Raw genomic sequence first — 15,502 nt, forward strand, 5'->3', positions numbered from 1 at the left:
CCTTCAAGGTGACATCTTTTCCAGGGACGTCCGTTCATATTTCAACAACACAGTGAAAAACCTCATAGTGCACATTACCAAGGCTGTGGAGGAAAAGGGTGCGAGTGCTTGACTGGCCTGTCTGCAGTCCCAACTTGTCCCCAGTAGAGAATGTGTGGAGCACTTTGAAATGCAAAGAGTGTCAACGAGGGCCCGAGAATGTCGTGCACCTTAAGACTTGTTTGTAGGAGGAAAAGGACAAAATGATGCCTGACACATTTAATCACTTGGTGTCCTCAGTCCCTAAACGTCTTTAAAGTGTTGTGAAAAGGAACAGCAGCATCACACCGTGGTAAACACTTTACTGTCCCAGCTTTTTTTTGGAATGTATTGCAGCATCAGAATCGAAGTTTTTATTTTCAACCAAGAATAAAATTGTTCACACTGTCATTTAAACGCGACTGCCATCTGTCTCATGTGTGAACGGTATACAGCCCTGAGGTGACCCGCATGCACAGAAGAGGACATGACGTCAGATGCAGCGTACTGTGTTTGCGAAAATAAAAATGGATGCGACTTGTGATAGCACGTGCGTAGCGATGTACCAGTTAATGTGCAATCTAAATAAAGAAATAATAATAAGAGGAACATCAAGAAGGAGGAGAGCACAAATATTGCTTATGGCCTCGCCTCCTCCAGCGCAGAATTGTGACGTCTGTCGCATTTCAATGACATAAAAATGTGACATGGCCGTTCAGACTGAAGTCGCATGGCAAAACATCGGATATGTATCTGATTTAGGACCACATATGAATGTGGCCTGGGTCGGATTTGAAAAAATCAGATTTGTGCTGTTCACACTGTCATAAGATCGGATATGGGTCACATTTGGGCAAACAGATCGGATTTGAGTCACTTCAGCCTGCAGTGTGAACGTGGCCTAACAAGCATGTTAGTTTGCTACAGACAACTTGCACAGCTTATTTTTTTTTTATTCATCCCACGTTACTGGAAACCTTTACTGACACACATAATAGTAACAGTTTAACAGTAATGATTAAAGCTACCACTGGCAGACTAAAGAACTTTACTGTCAGGGATCACTGCTCACCTGCTGTTTTGAGAAGTAGTCTTTGACCAGACCGCCCATGATTTGCTGAGGAGACTTGGCTGTGCAGATATGAGGGGTGACCAAACTGCCCAGGACACGCTCTGAATAGCGGATCCACCCTACACACACACACACACACGCACTTTATTAAAGTAACCATTGTACCGCTGCAGTACAGTCTCAGTTTCAATTTTTTGAGACAAACTAACTAAACAAGTAGTAAAATAAGATTACACTTCCACAGAAAAATCACTCACATACTGTACATAGGTGATGACTGTCCCATACATTTCTTTTCTTAGTTCAGAATTTCCATTAAATATTGCTGTAAATACAGCTCATACCATTCTGCCTCTGACATACATATTTAATTCTGTTTTGACGGTAAACAGAAAATCACCATGAAATGAAATACATATGAAACAACATTTTGGCACATCCTGTAATAACACAAATGAAATTTCCAGGGAATTCCACACTTTCCAACCATTTTTCCTAAATTCGCTAACTTCCTGTGCCTGGAGCTGTGTAATGTCATGCTGCCATGACAAGTCGTAGCCTGACAGTCCTGTGCATACAAGAATAGAAGGCTAAGAAAGTTTTCAGGTCCTATCGCTGATGAAGGGAGTGGTGAAAGGAGAGTCTTCTATCTTTCCCCACCAGCTCTCCACTGCTATCTCTACTTCTAAAGAAAGCTCTGACTTCCCTTATTCAACACATGGCATTAAGTCCCTGTACAGTCAGAAGCATTACAGAGAAGCAAAAAGGAGGAAAATTCAGGTACATTTTAGGTTGAGTGAGAGGGCGGTTCAGTTGGCTAAAAACACAGTCTGATAGATGAGGGATAAAAAAAGTGAGGAGAGACAGAAGAATTAGGTGGAGGAAAAGAGGAGAGGACTAAGACAGCTTACCTGGGCAGGAGGAAGTGAACATGGGCAAGGCGTGGGAGTCATGGTGTCTCCTGCGATACCTTTGAATGAACTCCTTTTGACTCTCTAAGATGCTGAAACCTGCTGCCAGAGTGGTGTCGAACACATACTGCACACCTGTGTGGAGCACCCAGAGACAGCAGAGAGCAGACACAGTGAAACAGGGAGAGCATGTCACACATCAATGATAGATACCAATAAGAAGGTCACAAGCGTTACATATTGCATGTCCCTAAAGGGTTCCTGTAATAGCAAAGCTGGATTTGTGACACATTTAAAAGCGACAGTAGGATACTGATTACTGTGTTGGGGAGCATTTCACTAGCAACGCTCTGGCCTGGGTAGCTTTTACAACAAAAGAAAAGAATCCATCACTAAACAATGGAAAATACCTTTGATAACTACATGCAATGCCTGTTTATTCCTTTTTACAGATATGAACACATAAGTGAATCGAAACCAGCTCACCCAGGCTCTTGAGGAAGCCACAGAGTTTGTGTGCAGCCTCACTAATGTCCAGACCAAACTTGACAGCAAAGAAAGGCAGGGACTGTGGACACACCGACACGACCAGCACCTTATGTTTTGACACGTCACACTTCTGACAAGGACAGAGAAACAGTGGGGATAATACAATGTAAAGGACTGCATGGCTCAAAGTGCAACAAGCCAATGTACTGACTTTCTCAGGCTTCAGATGCCAAATGGTTGCTCACTGTACCTTGTTGAGTGCCAGGACCTGCTCCACTGCCTCCAGACTCTGCTGGGAGATCTTCAGGCTCTCCCCCTCTGACAGACAGCCATCACAGGACAGACAGGCACTCAGCAGCAACTGAGATCCTTCATTCACCTGAGAACAATGAAGAAGGTTTCTTTTTCAACTTTGGGAGGCTTCCTCAGATCCACAGAAGACATTATACAGCAGATGTGTAAAATCGGTGGAGTTCCTCTTTAATAAACAACCTGACAAGAACTGATTTAGTCAAATCAGCTGACAAGGAATGAAACAGCTCAGTAAGCCGACATTACCTGCCCATTGACTTCATCACTCTCCTGATGTGAGCTGACACCTTCATCACTCAGTCTCTTGTTGCACTTTCAGCAGATTGACAATTAGATTAAAGGTTACCAAGTCAGCTTTTGAAATCCAGCATTGGTAAGAGAAATGACTTATTCTTAAGACAGCACTGTGATGCAGATCAAGAAATTCACCTGTTTGGTGCAGTTTTCACACTTCTCCTTGCGCTTTGCTATGTTGACCTCTGACATCTTCCTTGACAGTTATCTGTGGATTGAGATAACAGCAGTATTAGCTTCCCAGTGTTCATCCTTCTCTCACAGCACATTCCCCTCTGAGAGCAGATTCCCCTCTGAGGCTGTGGCTTGGGCCCTGGGGCCTGGGCCTTCCGCCGCCTGTGCCTGTGCCTGCTCCACCCTCTTCTCACCCCCCACCGTCCTATCACAACCAGCCCGCTTATCATAAACACAACAGCTTTATAATGGTGGGAAACCAGCAATGAACACAAATTACGATCCTGTCATTAAAAATTAAATGGCTCAAGTTAATTATATGCACCACAAAGCAGCTACAAAGCCACACAACATCGCATTATGTTCGCATGAGGAGGGGGAACAGCACAAGTATAGGCTGGAAAGGTGTGCCATGACGTAAAAGACGAAAGCTGCGGTGAATATTTTATTTTAGGTCGAGATCATTTCCGTTACATCTAAGGAATTACCTCCTACCTAAAACATCAATAACGTAAGGTTAGTTAGCCTAGCTATCACCACATTAGTTTTTAAGCCAGCGCTAACTATGCGATTTAAAATATGCTAATGCATTATAGGCCACTGTGTTTGCTTTAAATGTTCAACTGTGTATTGGCTGAACCCATTGACCGCTGCCTATGTACAACCAGTGTTGGAGCTGTATGCCATTCCCAGTGTCAACATTACAAGGTCGAATTTGAAGGTAACTCACCGGGCTGTTTCTATGTCACATGCTCTGAACAAAGACATGGATCCAGAGGACAGTCAGCAGAGCAGCCACAGCTAAGAGAAAGCAGCACTGATAGAGCAGTTACTCGGACCCTTCACTCGCAAGTCAAGTTGTCTGTCACCGCTACCGTTCGCCTGCAGGTCTGCGTTATTTCATAATGTACCAACTAATGCTTTCAAGGACGTCGGGGTTGCCAGCATTCCAACCGCTGGTCTATGAACGTCCGACTCCATTGTGTACCCCCGGTCATTCGAGGACGCTTGCGTAAACGGAGTAGTTGACTGCAACTCCACTTTGGCTTGAGTTTTTCTCAAACAGCCTGGCGGGGTTATAAATGATCGTTATTAAAAATAAGTCGACTTGATTTTACTGGGACAGAAAATTAACTAAACACGATATTGCCGAGGTTAAAAAGTCCAAGTGGGTCTCTTATACCACACCCGGAAAGCCTTGTTTTGACCTTTCAAAATATGTATCAAGACATGACGAAAAATGTGGCTATCGTCAAAACCATTGAAAAATTAAACCTAATTCGGTACAGAACGAAAATAATTATTTTTTTTAGAAAATCGGAGGTTATTACATTGTTACATATACATTTCCTCTAAAATTGACGCATTTAACGTTTTATTTTGAAGGCGTTGTAAAAATGAGCCCGTCCAATCAGAGCTGACGGATCCAGGAAGGAAGTGTCACCCATTCAGGTCAGTTGTTGCAATAATATGAATAGAGGTTCCTTATTTTTCGGTGCATGTGCTTTTTCGTACAAATGCTCTTTTGCCGAACTTTCTAGGACGAAAATCTACACTAAAACCTAAGAGTTTAAGGTAAGTGATACTCACCAGCTCATAGCTGGTGTCTTTATATAGTTGTGGTCAGACGGTGTATAGATAGACCTCATCCATCAGATCCCCTCACCCCTCATCATTAGCAGCATCTTTCTTCTCTTGTACGGCTTATATATATATATAGAAAGTATTTTCCCTACCTCTATGATATGAAGCTATGCTGATAAACAGCATCATCAACATATGATGATGTATTGATATATCTAACTATGAGACTTCAACCCCAACTCTTATACAATGGCAATGCACGGATTTTCATTCGTGCTTCACAAAGGATCTTTCCAGTACCAATCTATTGTCTGTAATCCTGATTCCTCTGTAACGTTCGTGCCATAGATTTTCTTCAAGTAGAAAAGAGTTTTCAATTGAATGGGAAAGTGTGTCCAAACTTTGGACTGGTAGCATATTGTTGTGATTTTGGTGAACTGGCTGTTTAGAGTAGGGGCAATATGCTCAAGTAAAAGTGTCTTTTAGGATATACTATGAAGCACTTCATATTCTTGCTTTTGTTCAGATGGGATACATGAGAGTAGAGGAGCACAACTCCACCCTGCTCCACCTGAAGAGATCCCCGGGCATTCGTTCCTGGTCTCTTCTTGTTGGTAAGCGTGGGGTTTTGAGCAAATGTTGTTTATATTATCTGTGCACTCTGATATAAACCTGAAAGTACCTCCAGCTAGGCCATCCACTATCCTGTATGTACTGCACCTGTTCTCTGCTCTTTTCCTGTATTGCCTCTAAAATAAGCCTTTCATCTCAATTTCAGGTATAGCATCTGTTGGCTTGGCAGCAGCATACTACAGCTCAGGTGCACAAATTGAATTTGCATAATCTGACAACCATCTTTCTGCCAGCATAACTTTCCACATTTACACTTCATTATCATGCCTTGTTTTTTTGTTGTATGTGTCGTGCAAATCACATAGACAGCATCCTGTGGAAGCTTTTCTACGTGACTGGCTCTCTGTTTGTGGCCATGCAGAACATGGAGGAATGGGAGGAGGCCGTGTTTGACAAAACAAAGAACCTGATTGAACTGAAGACCTTTAGCTTGTACAATGTAGTCCTGACATTTTGGAGAAAGGGGCAAGAGAAAGGTCATTAACACCACAGAACAGATAATTTCAGTTGTCTTGAGAGTGAGGAGTATTAGATTTTAAGTGTTTTCTTTCTTTCTGCCATTCAGTTGTGTTGGATCTGACACAGCTGTGTGATATCTGCGTCCAGGAGGAGAAGGTACGTTATTTGGGGAAGGGTTACCTGCTGATGCTGCGGCTGGCTGCAGGCTTCTCCTACCCCCTAACCCAGAGTGCCACACTTGGGGGACGCAGGTAGGTACCAGCTGCTGACAGTTCCCACACATTCAAGTTAAATCAGATCCTTTTTGATACTGTTTCAGGCCTGTCTTTTTTCAGCAATAGCTGTTAAACATATTTGCATTTTGAAATTGCTTCTCTAAGTAGAAGTATTCATTGCTACTGTAAGGGTCCAATTACACCATTCAATCATCATCATCATTCATTCAATCAATCATATGCTTAATATTATGATGATAAATGATGTTACTTTACTGATGTCAATGTGTGGGACCTGTGTTAAAACACACTTGGCTTGTGCTACCAATAATCACAAGTCTGACTAAATTAACCAGGACTGAAATCTAAAGCTGCTACAGTCAGTTTTATTATTAACAATGGGTCAAGTGATGATTTGTAATGTGGAAAGTTTCTACTGTAGTAACAAACCCACAGATAATTATCACCTAATTCTGCAGTATCCCTCAGCTCTATTGGGCATTTCAGGATTATTGAGATCAGTTTTGGGTTTGCTGCTCACTTTACTGTTCATTCTCACTACTCTCATCAGCCAGCAGGTGATTTTCAGGCTAAGCTCTTATAAAGCCATCGTATACTACCTGCCACAACGTTAGCAGCTAGCTGGTAAATATAGTGGAGCACTTAGCAGCTAAAGATTCATTATTTTTCAGAGATGTTGGTGGAGACCAAAAAAAAAAACAACAAAAAGAGATTTGACACTGGGCTTACATTTCAACAGGTGACCAGCAACACCAGTGAAAATGAATGCTGATGTTGTTTTGTGACTGCACTCTTTGTAATGTTTTTTAATCAGGTCACCCTTTCAGGTGTTGCTAATGGGGATTTATAGGGATCAGTATAAGCTGTAACAGCACAACTATTCTCTCTAAGCCCACAGAAAAAATAACTAGCACTAGAGTGTATTATGAATATTCATGCATGTACGGTATGTATGTACAGGTTTTGCCCACAGATGTTATCACTCTTAGATGTTTAAACCTGGATTCATCTTTTGTTTATTTTAATCAGGGTTAGTCATAGTAACATCACAATAAAAATGTGATGAGAAAGATGAGAAACTATCCTGGACACATGCATACTGTACACATTATACCTGCACATACACTCTCTCTCACACACACACACACACACACACATATATATTTTACTGCTGCATACATTCTGACAGTGCACACAATCCATTGGTTATTATAAACACATCACTGTATTTAGATTAACTGTCCTAAAATAAAGGTTTGTCTTTCCATATATTAGCTTCATTACAGTGTGCTCTCACTTTTAAAATTTAGATTTTTTCCAAATAATCCAGTTGAATGTTGTCTACTACTGTGGGCCATTGCATCATGGAGTGTAGCCTAGTAACCTGGAGGCATCAATCCTCTTATCGATTTTACAGTAATTGGAAAAACAACCCCAAATATATGTGGTAGAACCAACACACATCTCTTTTATCCTTTTGTTCTGTCTGTTACCTGGCAGTGATGTGGAGGCACTGGCTGCACTGCTGAAGCGCTTCCTGGAGCTGGAGGAGCTGGAGCAACGCAGGCACCAAGACGAAGAGGCAGAGTATGGAGAGGATGAGGGAGATTCTCTGGACAACAGCAGTCAGTCAGATGATGAAGCACACACACTCTGATCTCTCTGTGACTAGCAACCTTACTGTAACTTTGGGTGGACTGTGTTAGGAGCACTGTGGTATTACACAGGGTGTGGTTTCAGTGAGGACTTTACTGCATGCTATGTACTGCAAGCATGTGCATATAACACCAAGGACATAGCCTCTCTGTGTGTTTCCTTACAGACAGACAGAATTATTTTTGTTATCTAAGGTTCTGAGAATCCATTGATTGTTTTTGACCTAATTTTCATGGAAATGCGGATAGTTTCATTTTTAAATAGAAGTTTTCCAAAAAACTCCAGGAAGACTTTTTCTTTTATTGTACTGTGTGATGTGATTACTATTTGAGAACACACTCCAGCTTACAGACATACCTACCTTCTTAGTGAACTCTAATAAGTGTTTGTGTGTAAGTCTATGGAAATAGCTTTTCCCAAACCTTTCTGGACCACCCAGTTGATAATCACCCTTTTGCATGTTTAGGCCATACACAGTTCATCATCTAGTTGAATGCATGTAGAAACTGTAATTAAGGATTTTCCATGACTTGATCAACAGTTTTTTCATGTGTTTAGTTTTTGTGAACCAAAGAAAACACTCAGGCAAACACTTAAGTGCTTTAGTGAGATGACTTTTTATTTAGAGTACTGAATCAGCACTGATTTTTGGTTGATTTTATTGTCTTTGTTTACTTTTGCAAGAATTATATAAACCTCTTTTTCATGTAAAGTCCAAGTGTGATTATGAAATTCTCTTGTTTCTTTGCAGGTTACAATCACCAGTTTGCTCCTGGTTAAGCATAAATTCACTCCTCTTAATGTCTATGTTTGTTGCAAAACATTGAGACCAGCGTCTAAATTAATCAAAAAAGATGTTTGATATGTTACTCAGCTGGAAAAATATTCTATGGCACCATTTCCTTCATACAGGCTTCAATGTCCTCCGTAATCCTCTGCAGAGGAGCCATTAAAGGGCTAACATGCTCCTCTATCCACTCGTGGGCAGTTGAATCTGGATAGAGATGCACCATCTCTTCTCTTACTGCCTCCACCTTCTGCTGTAACATAGCCAAGTAGCTGATAAGACAAGACCAGAGAGGGTTTCAGTTAAAGCCAAACAGAATATTAAACAAAGTGGTTAAGCCATTGTAAGGTTAAAAAAGACATCAATCTAGAGCTATGATGGTTGCTAAGAGGCTGCACTAATGCACAGGACTGTTTTGGGCTAAATGGCATGCTAAGAAATGTGTGCTCACTTTGATGCTTGGTTGTGAATTTGCATGGTGATGAGTGGAGTTGCCATCTTCCTCTGTCGCTGGTAGGGGCTGAACCATCCTCTCACAAACCTACCGAATATACATACATTCAAAGCTATTCAGATGTCACTGTAATATAGCTCTACTACTTAAACAGTTTTGTCTAGTTCTGTAAAGGTGGAAGGAAATGTTTGACTTATTTGGAAATATGATTATTTCTTGTCAAGAGTCAGATGAGAAGATTAATGCTACACTCAGGAATGTACTGTAAATATGAAGCTACACTCACGAGTTGGTACACAGGTATTGTGATGTTTGCACAGAGCCAGAATAGCTATGACGCTGTCCCCAATCTTTATGCTAAGTTAACCGGCTACTAGCGCTAGTCATTAAAGCAAATATGAACATGTGTAGTTCCCAAAATGTCAAACTATTGCTTTAAGGTAGATGGGACACTGGAAATAGAATCTTGTGATCACTGCATGTAACTCACATGTTGTTTTCAAAAAATCGTATGTCCTCTGATTTCACCAGTGAGTCGAGCTCCACAATTAACTCAGCCAGCCTCCTTCCTGGGAACAATGAGTCAACTGCAGGTGACCTAAAGACAACACAGAACAAGGTCCTGTTAAATAGGATGTACTACTCATACACTACACTGTGACTGTGGGGTTCATCAAAGAATACCTCACCTTTCAATGGCCTCCATCTCAACTGAGGAGATGCCCAGCCTCTCAGTTACTTTGCTTTGAGCCTCAGCACTGAACTCACCATGGAAAAGTGTCTGGAGACATGCTGCCAGTGAGGGCAGAGCCACAGGCATCAGCTCACACAGCACTGACAGGTGATCATACCTGACAGGGGGAAAAGAATGCATCACATACAGGTAAATACAGGCCATAATGTTAGACAGCTCTGAGGTCTCTGATGGAGTATGATATGATATGATATCTGGCTAATAATGTCCTTCAGACCCTAGCAAGTATCTTGAGTCACCAAAGGGCAGTTCTGTTATACTTAAATACTAGTATGTGTTGTGATATTCATTGTTAATGCTTCAGAGAAAGCATTACACATTTATTTCTAAAAACCACACACAGTCCTGGATTCAAACTAGGAATCATCCAGTCATAAGCCTCGTTCTCTACCCCCTAGGCTTCCACCTCATCCATACTCGCACCAGTAAAGTAGAAAAATCAATATTGTGGTAAAAAGGGTACCAAGCTGCACAACATCTCATTGCTGACAGGATGAAATCTGGATAAATACTTCTAATTGTTACCTTTGCCAGCCTGTGATGGCGATGCCCTTCAGGTTTATGCCAGCAGATAAAGAAGCAGCCACCTTTAGCCACTGCAAGTGGTTCTGCACATGTCTCTGTGTACTGGGCACACAGGTATGAACAGTAGTGGAGCCTTTAAAAGAGCTGGCCGCCCACAGATCTGATATACCAGCATTCCAGTACTTCTCCAGCAGAGACACTGGATGACAGTTACAGGATATACATCAGCTCTGTGCATTTTGCAGGCTCTCTGATAACGTATAAGAGCTCAGTGTGAATGCCAACTTCATAGTATACAGTTCTTACCAGTTTTGTCCACATCCAGATTAGGGGTATAGTCCCACAACATGGGCTGGACAAGTCCTGCTAGACCACTAGCTGTCATGGATAACAAAAGAAGAGACTAAATGACAAAGGTGAAATCAAGAGACAGTTGAGTGGACTGATATTAACCACAGCAGTGCTTGTAAAACTAGGATCCCAAACTAAGGAAAGGTTCAGCTTTGATATTATTTACATCTGTACAAATTAATTCAATACTGGAGTGTATGACTGTTATTAGTATAGCTTCTATGACCTTATTATCTTCCCATTTACAAGTAGCAATACTATATGGTACAATGCTCCATGAAAGTTAGAAGTCCTGGAATGAACCTTAAATAACATCAGCCTAACTGATGCACCTGGTCAGTCAGCTGGCACACCAAGTATTTTGTCGCTGTCCTCACCTTTCAGTGAGTCCTGGCTCATGCCTCTCATCATATCATCCCACATTATTATGGTCATGTAAGGCCACACCTCCTTGATGGCCTTGGCAACCTTGGTCACATGACTCAGGAAAAGTTGCTCCACTGTGTGTCCAGGTGAAGCCAACCATAATTTAGACTCTTCTCCCTCACCGAGCATGTATACCTTGAGCAGTTGGAGACAAGCACATGAGAGAATTGATGATTATTAAGAAATGAAAATACAACTAGTTAACAAGAAACTAGCTCTTACTTCATCTGCTCCAATGTGTATTGTGTTTAGGCCGGGATGGAGCGCCACCACCTGCCTCAGCATCTCCATCACCAGCCTCACTCCCTCCTCTTTGTGTGGATTCAGGGTGCCCACACAGTGTGGCACTTCTCTGAGGCTCCATAAAGGTTGATGCTTCAACAAAAACTATAAAGGAGAAGGGACAGCAGCAGGTCATATAGGCAGCAAAAATGGGGACAAAAACTGATACTGAAAAACTGAGCAATCATAACCATGTTACAAACAGGAGGACAGGAGGATGTCTGCCTCACCTCCATGTGACCAAATGTCTGCACCAGTGGGATGACTTCCATGCCTTTAGATTTAGCAAATTCCTGCATAGATAATACTTCCTCTGGGCTGAAAACAGAGTAAACAGATGTAACTTATTAAACTTACTCAACTGAAGCATTTGATGGCACAGATACAGTAGGATTAGAATTCTTTTACAGCATCTCACAACATGGTAAGGTTGATTAAAAAAATACACACTAGTACATACAAACAGTAAAGAGAGTCAGGAATGAAACAAAGACACAAAACTGCACCTGTAAGCAGGCTGGGTTGTGGCCTGCAGCAGCTTCAGCTCCCCTTCATAAGGAAACATGTCCTCATACTCCACCAGGAGGCCATTGACTCCCAGCTGAGAGAACAGCTCGATCAGCTGAGGAGATAAAACACATTAGTGCCCAGCAATGTCCACTAATATCAGTTTAAACACTGATAGAGGCCTATTGTAAATGTATACTGCAGTAGATCACAGACAAGATTTGTTCTCTCACCTTGTGAAGGTATTCCACTGTTGGGGGGGCACCTTTCAAATCCAGGTGAACCAATTTCTTTCCTTCAGGCCACGGTGCACACTTCATCCTACCTGTAGGCACGAATGGAGATTCACTAGTAGTTCAGTAGTTACAGATGTGTGTTTAGGTTTGTAAAAGAACATTAGAATCAGAATCTGCTTTATTGGCCAGGTGTGTCGGACACACAAGATATTTGACTCTGGTACATCGGCTCTCAATGTGTATGTACATATCGCCATGCAACATCATTAGTTTGACTCACCAGCACAGTATATACCAAGCCGGACCCAGAGAGAGGATAGGCTACCAGAGAGGACTGACACTGCAAGAAGGATATTATTGTTGGATCACTACTTCTATACAAGAACAACCTCTATCTATTGTTTGTAGTCGTTTCAAAGCAAAACGCAGAGTAGGCAATCGATTCGTTTAGTCTGAGCGAACAGAGCAATGGATGAAAAATTGCGAGATGTCAGAGCTGCGGTTTCGTGGTTAAATTCCGAAAATAAATGTCCCGGACATAGTCGCACCTTGTTCTACGTTAGATCATGTTTGTGAAGCTGTGCATGGAAATGGAACTCAATTGGATCTGCGCATGGTCCAATGAAAACGTTGCTTTCTTAATCTGAGAGCCAATGGGGTGGTCGAATCGCGTCCATCAGGAAGTGGAGGGATTCAGGTGGTGGCGGTAGCAGCTGTTGGCGTGGTGTACGGTATGGTTTGTGAAAGCAACGGTAGTTGTTTATGACGGATACCACTAGGTTGAAATGGCACAGATGCGAATGAGAAACACGAAGGGTTCGAATGCCACTGAGATAGAAAAGAAAATTAAAAGGTAGGTGGGAAAATTGCTGCTATTGTCCGGGCTGTAGATAGCTGAACATATTGACGGGGGAGTGTGTCCCCGTCAGGTAGCTACTGTCAACATGCAGAATGAAGTGGACACTGTTGGTAGGACTTAGCTAAAATTAAAATAGTAAGTTGCAGTCAGACTGATACTGTAATAATAGCTGTAACTTAGTCTTCGAGGAGAAGGAAATACACACAAGGTAGTTTTTAATTTATGTTTGCTATCCACATTCTGTTTATTGATGTTAGTTTACTCAACTTTTATTTACTGTTTGTATTTCCACACAGCCAGTCACAGAAATAAACAAATAAACAATAAGGCCATTAATAAAAACAATACATTTATAAACACTGAAATAAATATCTATTTAATAAATATCTTTTTGTATTTAAGCTTTTTATTTAATTATGAATTTACAGATATGTTAACACATGTATTTGTGTATATATGTTAATAAGTTCCATGTTACTAACTTCACTCTATTGCTTATTTGGATAAACGGATGCACCAGAAATCAAAATAACAGTATAATAGCTCCATATCTGTAGTGAGGTTCTCACATCACAGGTTTGTGGTAGTTAATGACCTCCTTTCTATTTTCAGGTTACAGAATACGTGACATTTTAGTATTATACCAGACAGCAGGATATTCTTTTTGGCAGAATGAAGACAAGTAATGTAGTGCTTACTAAACGTGACATGTAAGGGTTTCCTGATTAGCTGCTGTTTTTTGTACCCTTCAGCCTTCAGCTACTGTCAACATGCAGAATGAAGTGGACACTGTTGGTAGGACTTAGCTGTCTGGTAGGGCTGGTAGGGCTTAGCTAGGTGTTGTCGACCAGTGGCCTTCAGCCCACTGGTGGTCCATGAAGCACATTGCAGGTGGTCCATGCATTCAATAATCACAATTTTATATTTAATCACTTTTAACACATTTTCCTCTGTTATTATTATTTCCTTTTTATTTAACGTTTGTGTGAGACACTTTGTGACTATTGATCTAGAAAGCTGCTATATACTAGGGCTGCATGATATATTGTTTCAGCGTCGTTACTGCCGACTGCGATGTGCCATGCACAATAGTCACATCACAGCATGTGCAATGTAAGGCAAATTAACTCAAACACATCATGCTACAATTTTTTTGCTGCTTGATACAGGAGGTAAACTACACTAACTAACTACAATAAGTTTGATATAACAGACTTATTTACTCTGCTTTACAGGTTATTGGATACACTGAGTTTGTTGGTAGTGCTGGTAGTTGTTGGTAGTACATGCAGACTTCGCAAACCACCAATTGCAGTCATTCTTGATCAAACAACCAAAGCTCCACCACCCCCACTCTTCACTGACCACAACCTGAAAATGAATTAGAAACATGCCACATGCCAAAAAGGACTTCGTTACAAAAAGAAAAGCAATGTCTGTTGTATGGAATTTATATATGAATGTATGTATTTATTTATTTAGAGGTATTTTGACCTCTCATCTATGTAGGTGGAAAGGACAAAAATATAGACACCTCTGAATATAATGTAGTCCAAAACAACACCACTTTTAACTATGACCTCAGTAATAAACATGTAATTGAATTTATATATTTATGACAGTTTCACCAAAAACTGAAACATTTTGAGCTTCATAAACACAGATGTTAAGGAGGAAATGTTGCACTGATTTGCATACAATTGTACAGGTGTGACTGTTAAAGTGCCTGGTGAGTGTATTTATTCATTCAAATCAAAAATGTATTTTAATTTTCAAATTAATTGAGCTTCATTCTCTTTCTACATACATAGTACCTAGTACCCGTGGTTGGGAATCACATATTTAGACTATTGAACTAAGAGTGGTAACACTGGTACTTTTGGCACTATTTTTCATTTTAGTCAAGAGTGTGGAAACATGCTGTTCATTTGATCATCTTGGCCCTTTTTCTGTTTTGCCAGGGGTAATGCTCTGCGGCAGGGATCAGCTTGGAGGGGGTACCGAGGACTTGTGCCCTGGCTGCTGGTTGCTCTGTGTTTGTGTGGGGTGGCTATGTGGCTGTACATAAACCCTCTGGACAGTGACATCACAGAAACACTGGTCCACCAGGGTGAGCTGGTTTCTCCTCACCCCAGAGTCTACACTGTCCGGTGCTCTGAAGACTACGAGAACTACAAACGCTATCCAGGTTAGGCTCTGGTCGTTGCACTGAGTTGTGTCAGGCAAGTCAGCGGGCACCTCCCTACTGTATAAACATGACTGGTATGTGAGAAATAACTGGTTTGGCTGGAGACAGGAAAACTGCAAAGAGTGTTAAATAATGTATTTTTAAATTGTGATTTTTTTAAAACTAAATTTAAACCATTTTTTTAATGTTTCTCTGTGAAACAACACAGAATCCACTAGATGGCAATATAGCACAAGCCTGCTTGATCATAACAGTTGACCTGTAAGACTGCATGTTTGACCAATGGGTCTGCTGA

The 15,502-nt window shown here is 41.2% G+C and overlaps 4 protein-coding genes across 13 annotated transcripts in view; 2 read left to right on the forward strand and 2 right to left on the reverse strand.

Annotated features, from left to right (window-relative positions):
- Positions 1-1,057: 1,057 nt before the first annotated feature.
- Positions 1,058-4,090, reverse strand: LOC109972837 (nuclear prelamin A recognition factor). The gene is made up of 7 exons (XM_020622009.1): positions 4,001-4,090; positions 3,232-3,304; positions 3,049-3,114; positions 2,741-2,869; positions 2,488-2,620; positions 2,002-2,136; positions 1,058-1,209 (listed from the first exon to the last, which is right to left on the reverse strand). The coding sequence occupies exons 2-7, from the start codon at positions 3,286-3,288 to the stop codon at positions 1,073-1,075; spliced, it is 657 nt and encodes a 218-aa protein (XP_020477665.1). The 5' UTR covers positions 3,289-3,304; positions 4,001-4,090; the 3' UTR covers positions 1,058-1,072.
- Positions 3,705-7,861, forward strand: cybc1 (cytochrome b-245 chaperone 1). Of its 9 annotated transcripts, none has more exons than XM_020622003.1 (8): positions 3,705-3,786; positions 4,657-4,722; positions 4,812-4,845; positions 5,381-5,468; positions 5,633-5,674; positions 5,793-5,963; positions 6,053-6,197; positions 7,683-7,861. In XM_020622003.1, the coding sequence occupies exons 4-8, from the start codon at positions 5,381-5,383 to the stop codon at positions 7,837-7,839; spliced, it is 603 nt and encodes a 200-aa protein (XP_020477659.1). In that variant the 5' UTR covers positions 3,705-3,786; positions 4,657-4,722; positions 4,812-4,845; the 3' UTR covers positions 7,840-7,861. The 9 variants fall into 9 exon arrangements, with proteins under 9 accessions (XP_020477659.1, XP_020477663.1, XP_020477655.1 ...); XM_020622002.1 differs by lacking the exon at positions 3,705-3,786 and adding an exon at positions 3,908-3,991; XM_020622001.1 differs by lacking the exon at positions 3,705-3,786 and adding an exon at positions 4,075-4,158.
- An 850-nt stretch (positions 7,862-8,711) lies between these two features.
- On the reverse strand, positions 8,712-12,741 carry hexd (hexosaminidase d). Its single transcript, XM_020621996.1, has 12 exons — positions 12,441-12,741; positions 12,158-12,249; positions 11,924-12,039; positions 11,648-11,735; positions 11,358-11,522; positions 11,087-11,270; positions 10,665-10,736; positions 10,359-10,557; positions 9,769-9,930; positions 9,570-9,677; positions 9,077-9,166; positions 8,712-8,897 (listed from the first exon to the last, which is right to left on the reverse strand). Exons 2-12 carry the CDS (start codon positions 12,242-12,244, stop codon positions 8,726-8,728), a joined length of 1,443 nt encoding a protein of 480 aa, XP_020477652.1. The 5' UTR covers positions 12,245-12,249; positions 12,441-12,741; the 3' UTR covers positions 8,712-8,725.
- A 71-nt stretch (positions 12,742-12,812) lies between these two features.
- ogfod3 (2-oxoglutarate and iron dependent oxygenase domain containing 3) overlaps positions 12,813-15,502 on the forward strand; it is a 24,993-nt gene continuing 22,303 nt past the window's right edge. The window contains exons 1-2 of one of the 2 annotated variants that reach the window (XM_020621998.1): positions 12,813-13,013; positions 14,981-15,207. In XM_020621998.1, the coding sequence (XP_020477654.1) occupies positions 12,946-13,013; positions 14,981-15,207 (295 nt within the window). In that variant the 5' untranslated portion in view covers positions 12,813-12,945. The remainder of the gene's footprint in view (positions 13,014-14,980; positions 15,208-15,502) is intronic. The other variant, XM_020621997.1, reaches the window with a different exon arrangement.

The sequence above is a fragment of the Monopterus albus genome, unplaced genomic scaffold (assembly GCF_001952655.1).
Source record: "Monopterus albus unplaced genomic scaffold, M_albus_1.0 scaffold271.1, whole genome shotgun sequence".
Classification (NCBI taxonomy): domain Eukaryota; kingdom Metazoa; phylum Chordata; class Actinopteri; order Synbranchiformes; family Synbranchidae; genus Monopterus; species Monopterus albus.